The sequence below is a fragment of the Salvia splendens genome, unplaced genomic scaffold (assembly GCF_004379255.2).
Source record: "Salvia splendens isolate huo1 unplaced genomic scaffold, SspV2 ctg281, whole genome shotgun sequence".
Taxonomy (NCBI): domain Eukaryota; kingdom Viridiplantae; phylum Streptophyta; class Magnoliopsida; order Lamiales; family Lamiaceae; genus Salvia; species Salvia splendens.
This window is the reverse complement of record NW_024598921.1, coordinates 3,679-10,344: the sequence shown is the minus strand read 5'-3', so window position 1 is coordinate 10,344 and position 6,666 is coordinate 3,679. Positions and strand designations below refer to the sequence as shown.

The 6,666-nt window shown below is 36.1% G+C and overlaps 1 protein-coding gene across 1 annotated transcript; it reads right to left on the bottom strand.

Annotated features, from left to right (window-relative positions):
* Positions 1 to 2,067: 2,067 nt before the first annotated feature.
* On the bottom strand, positions 2,068 to 6,423 carry LOC121789581. The gene is made up of 9 exons (XM_042188003.1): positions 5,748 to 6,423; positions 4,939 to 5,068; positions 4,068 to 4,567; positions 3,858 to 3,938; positions 3,664 to 3,762; positions 3,364 to 3,474; positions 3,198 to 3,281; positions 2,860 to 2,931; positions 2,068 to 2,756 (listed from the first exon to the last, which is right to left on the bottom strand). Exons 1-9 carry the CDS (start codon positions 6,063 to 6,065, stop codon positions 2,499 to 2,501), a joined length of 1,653 nt encoding a protein of 550 aa, XP_042043937.1. The 5' UTR covers positions 6,066 to 6,423; the 3' UTR covers positions 2,068 to 2,498.
* Positions 6,424 to 6,666: the final 243 nt, after the last annotated feature.

Genomic DNA, 6,666 nt, shown 5'->3' with positions numbered 1-6,666 from the left:
CAAATATAGATCTGACTCAATTCAAAATATTCAAAAATCTGAATCTAAAAATTTAAAAATTTAAAACTAAATTCGAACTGAAACGAAAAATCAGAATAACTGAAAAATCACAAATATTTTTTGTTACTTTATTTATTAGGTAAGAAATATTTAAATAAAATATGTACGTTTTAGTGAAATATCTACATTACCACATTAATTACAATTTGTATTTTTAGTCTATTTTAGTTCTTAAAATGGTTATCTAAATCGGACCGAATATTTTAATTTGATTAAATTCGATTATTCGAGTATTTTGTGTCATAGTAGATAATAGATAAAGTTTCTTATTAGGTTAACACACGTGACATATAGAATGGCTATATGATGATATAAATAAATTAATGTGAAGATCTATATGGCTACAACGTAGGAGTATAAGATTGTAGGGTCTTATTTTAAGGAAAATGTAAAAATGCAGTATCCCTATAAAAACAAGTCGATAAACACAAGAATGCAAAATATTCTTGTTGATGGGAAAGAAACAAAATAATGAATCATAGGTAACAAAATAAGAAATGTGATAAATATTTGCAGATAAGGTTGGTCGTGGGATATGATTAAGGGGAAAAGCCCCACAAATACTTAAGCAATATGTGACTCTTTCCAAGTTCCAACTATTACCATTGAAATACTTTAGCTATTAATATAACTTTTATAGTATAAAGGAAATTATTCTTAAATTCAAGTGGACGTGTTTTCAAATTACAGACATCAAAATCAATTTTATGTACTTTTCATACTTTAATTATTTTGAAATTTATCAGCATACATTTCGACTCATATACATGGAGTATATGGGTATAAATGTTAAAACATCATGTTTCAATATAATTTCCTAGAGTTTTTTTTATTTAAGATGCATATCTATTAAAGATTTTAACTAAATAAGTTATACGGAGTACAGTATATCAAATAATATGCATTAATAGTTTCTAATTTTATCCCTGTTTTATTCTTTAAAACTTCTAATTTTACTTTCTAATTGAGTTTATTTACAAACTTTCCAACTTTTTTTTATATATTAAGATATAGTAATATTTTAATTCTAAATTCTAATTGAAAATCCAAAAATCACTTCATTATCACGCATGTAGAAATTATTCCTTATCACTTCATAATCCAGCACAAAATTGCAATTTACTCATCAAAACGTTATAGTTTTAATACATTGATAGACAATAATCATAAAATTCTTGTAATGTACTCATTATAAAAGTATAATGTAAAAATAGATATACACAGAAAATAGATGAGAGATAAGTATATAAAAGAACTTAATCTTAGGTGTAAAGTTTTTAAATTACCATAACCAAAATGTATTTACTCCACATTAAGAGCATCCGCAATCGGGACGGATGTCCCGGCGGACTTCCCAAAACACCTTCTACCACGTCATAAGGACATCTCACTCCCCAATAGCGGACATCCCGGCGGATATCCCAATAATCAAAATTCACAAATTCGCAAATTAACAATTACGGAATTAAAATTTCAACACGAATATGGGAAAAATGCAACCATTTTATTTCAAAAAAGCATACATATTTAAATTTTTAAAAAAATACATAGTTCACCAAAAAAACAATTCAAACAAAATACATATTATGCCTTGAATCTGTATAGTTTACCACTAGCCGAACGGGGGTCTCGCTGGGGATCAAGGGGGGCAACGCCCCCTTGCCGAGGGTCCGGGGGCGCGGAGTGCCCCCAGCCCGGCGGTATGATACATTTTTATTTTAGGCCTTCATTTTCGACGATAATACATGCGTTAGAGTTTTTTAAAAAAATTGTATATACAAAGCTTGCAACAAGCCGTATATATAGAGTTCAAAAAAACGAAAATTCGGACGTCCGCAGAAACCGACAGACGACCTCTCGTCCGCAAGGGTCGTCCGCGTCCGTCGTTGACGACGAAATAGCAGACGTCCAGGATGGATGTCGCGCACGCCGGTCGGACGTTCACCCCGACGTCCGCTATTGCGGATGCTCTAATAAAGATAGTCTGATTTTGCTGGAATCCAAATATTTATCACCAGAGATAAAAATCATCATAAAATCAAAGAATTTTGATAACACATACAGCATATGGGTGAGATTTGAGAGATGCTAATTCTACTATTCACTTTATTTTCATCTGCTCAAGTGGTTACACTTGTGAGCAAATGTGTACACAAACAAACTGCAGCAAATTAAACCAGTTCTGCTATACCTCGAAATTTCATTCTTAAGCTCAAGATTGCTGCAAAAACCGGCATGTAACATGCGAAAAAAACTAGACGAATCCTGGTTATTTACATAACTGAACCCTGCAAGGAAAAGCAGTCCTCACATTCTTGATCCACATTCTCACCTGCTCAAATCTTTGCGCGATGCCCTCATTCAACACTGTATGGAGACGTGCGTTGGTGGAACAAGATAGATGCCGATTAATCAAGTCTACAGTAAAGCTTGCCCTTCTAAGATGATCTGCGCCACTGATTTTTTCCTTTCTTATTGAAGGGACTCCAGCTTTTCCTACGTTTTGAAGTTTCACAAAACAGTCCGGCCGCCAGGGCTTGCTGGAGCCACATATCAAATTCATCCTCTTCGTCAGTCATCTCAGCGTCCAAATCCCATGGATACCGGCTCGAGTTAGACCTCTGAGTTGACTTCTCCAATCCAACCATGTTTACATGGAAACTCGGCCTGTGGGTGTTTGCTCTGCAAGACATTCCCTGTAACTACCACCAAATTAGCAAGTACGAATGCTTGTCTCCATGTACTTCAACATACGAGAAGATACAGACGAGTGCTTGCAGAAGTAACAAACTAACTAACCTGACATGTAGCCCATTCCGACACATCAAAGATCTTGCTTTCAGCACATACAAAAGCTCGAGGTATTTCCACCTACATATGAAAGACATAGCATACTCTTCTTAAAGGCCACAAATGAGAAAGAGAAAGGTAGTACACACTTCAGAAGAAGTTGGTAAACACTGAACATTAGGATTTTCTCCCTCGTAATATTGGATAAACAAGCATCCCCAAATCAGGTAGACTACTAAACAAGAAGGTAAATACTCAAAGCTACTAGTAAGTTTCGTCTAGCTCAGAGCCCAAATCAAGAAGTAAGATATTTCTAGTGACTATAGCATGTAAATTTCAAGCTATACCTTTTGCAGCCGATCAAACACAAGTGAGCCCTTGTTCTCAACCCATCCATCGCCATCTTTAGCTTGATGATACTGGCAGCAATCCTACACCCAAAAACCATAACAATTGGTATAGAGTACAAATCAAATGACAATAACTCTGCAAGTTATAAAGGGGTTTTCAAACCTGACACCATCTAGCTTTTGCCTTGGTTCTGTTTGTACAAACCCAAATATGAGAATTGCCACACTTCGTGCACTGTATGCGCCTTGACTCCTCAGAGCAAAAATCAGTAGTCTGCATCATGAAATATACAATTATCTATTTTCTGCCATTCTGACATAGTCCAAGAAATAAGTGATAATCAAATAACTAGATAGACATCCCCCAGTGGTGCACAGTTCAAACCCAGATTAAAACGCATTCTACAATTGAAAACCTACCCTGATGCGCATACATTGCAATACATATTTAATCAAGCTTTACCTGATAAGAAGTGCTAGCTGATTTCTGCATAACAAACTTTGATTCTTCTTTTTTGAGCTGCTCGTCATAGTCCCTCTTCTTCACAGCATCAGAAAGAACCTACAATTATTGCCAACATCAGCTTCCAAGGAAATATATACCCACAATTCTTTTCAGAAATTTCTTGCAGACAAGAAATAAGAAGATTTACTCACCTCATATGCACTTTGAAGTTTCTTAAATGATTCACTTGCAAGTGGACTTCCCATATTTTTGTCGGGGTGCACAAGCATGGCCTGAAGATATGCAAAATGTGAAGTTGCATAAGAAACTGATACCAAGCAGTTATTTTGAGGGGAATAACTGATACCACAAACAAGGTATTATAAAGATAATTTGCATGAGCAAAAATAAAACTCGCATACCTTTTTTCGGTATTCCTTCTTCAATAATATAACATCAATCTTCTTATGGCGGAGAAACCCAAGGGCTTCATAGTGATTGCCACTACTTAAAATCCTCTGCATCTCAATCTGGGAACTTCCATCCTCTCTAACCACAGCCTTAGAAGCAACTTCCTTTGGCTTTTCAACAATCAGTGAAGGACTAGCAGGCTTAGTGGCTGATTTACATGATTTTAGCTTCTCTTCTTCTGTTTCTACTTCAGTAGGAGCAGAGTAATCACACTTGGTGCAAAAATCATTTTCTGTAAATGAATCAGCTTCCTTATGCTCCTCAAAATGAGTACTTTCACTTAAATTATCACACCACTTGATTAAATAGTTCAACACATCATTAGATAGGAACGCGAGATTAATTGCGAGAAAAACTCCAAGCCATCCTACTTGGCTTTTGACGCAATACATAGAATACAATGTTGCCATGAACACCACCAGCCGTGCGTGATTCAATGAAAACAGATAGCCTGCATACCCAAAGTCTTGATGTTATCAGCAGATTCTACAAGAAAATGCTAAAATACTGGAAAAGGTAGAAGCAAGAGAAAACAAATCTAAGAAAAATGATCAGTCTATAGTCAATAATAGGTAAAACCAATCATTTGGAAATGTTCCACCACTTATTTTGAGAAGCCAATTAGTAGGTAAGTTCCAATTCGAATATTCAACCTGAGGAGTAAGGACTAAGGACAAACCAATATTTACATTGAAGATGATAAACAAATGAATCTGAAAATGGAATAGATATAAGAACTAAGAACAAGATAGAAAGAAGGCTGAGATAGACTTGTGGAAGAGTGCACCGAGTTCGATATAATCATAAAGAAGCGAGGCATACCACCAACTATAAACAAGGCACCAGTTATCCAAAAGTTAGCATACATCCATAAAATTAGAATGGCAAACAGCCCCACAATAAAAAGTCCAGGAGTGTAGCCTAAATACTGAACAGCAGCCCCAGCCGCTCCCTGCAAGCACACAAACAAATAGTGAGTAGCCAAAAGTAGCTGCTACGTAGGCCACATAGTACACTTCGGTAGAGTCTAGAGATACAATTGTAGGAAAAAGTTTAGCATTTGCTATATAATCCTACCATAAAACAATATCAAAGGTAAGTGAATAAAATTGTGCAAAACCAACTAATGCTGCACTCTTTGACAAAATTCCTCAAACCTTCTAAAGAGCAAAAGATGGGCAATATGAATCATACCAATTTACCACAAGAATAATGGAACCATGCCCTCTGTAATTACAAAACACTATATAATCGAGTATGAAAGTTTCAAAGACAAATCTTCGATCTTCACAGAGAAAGAAAGAAAAAACATTTCTGTTAATGGTAAAGAAAAATCTCCCCTTATTTTATTTTCATTTTTCTGCTTGGGATAAGTGGTGGAGACTCCCCTCTATCTTTACCGAATTAGAAGAAGTTTCTCCAAATGACCCCTAAATTTAACTGATCCAAATCATTCAAAGTCCATGGAATCACAAAACATTTAATTTAGATCAATCACAAATTGCCCAAGGACTACAAAAAAATCAGATCTTGGAAATCCCAACCAGCTAGTACATAAATATGCATCACAAAAAAAAAGCAATTCCAAGAATATTGATTTGACAACCAATTAATGAGACTGGAAAACATACCATACTAAGAAGCACATATAGAAGACATGACATCGATGTCAAGCTCAGGAAGCAACTCCACATTATGACAAGCAGAGCCGCTGATCCGAGCCCAGCAAAAGACTGGAATCCAGAAATAGAGCAGTTTTTCCAATACACCAACAAGAACAGAAGACCTCTCCCGAATTTCGCGCATCCACAACAAACCATCGGCCAATGCCGCTCCTTGAAAATCCCAATCTTGTCTCTTAAACAGCTCGCAGCAGTCCTCGCTACAGAATAACAGTCCTTCGATTGCAGCCATTTCAACCCTTGATTGAACAGCCCAATATCCTCCATCGCCTAAAATCCCTAAAATGTACTGACTAATAAACAATAAGCACAACCGCAAAATGTGCTATGCGGCATCTACTTATCTGCAAAGCATTTCCTAAATCTAACTTAGTTTCAGCTACTATAAGTCGGCAAAAGCGATCCCAATTGCGAATCGACAGAGTCTGAGCAAACAAAGTGGCATAAACAAGAGCGACAAAAGATCCAGAATATTCCTTCTCCACAGAGTTAAATAAAGGATTCAACAACTCCAAGTTGAAAAATTAGCAAGGAAATCATACTAAAACACCACAATTAAGCTTCACATGTACGTCTCCCAAAAAGCAAAAATCCCAATAAATGAACTCACGGCATTTTCGCTTTCTTGACCCTTAAAGCAACTAACTCCCTCCAAAATTGAAGAAGAATTGCACCAAATAAGGGGAAAAAGTGGGGAAGGTCGATTAAATCACCATAATAGCTACAAAACCGAACTTTGAGCAAGTGAACGTGAAGTAGAAGGGAAACAATGAAGTAAAATGTGGAGAAGCTGTTGATAATCAGTGGTTCATGGGAGAAAAAGTTGGAACCCTAGGCTTTTATTCGCTTTACTCAGAGAATGCCTGTG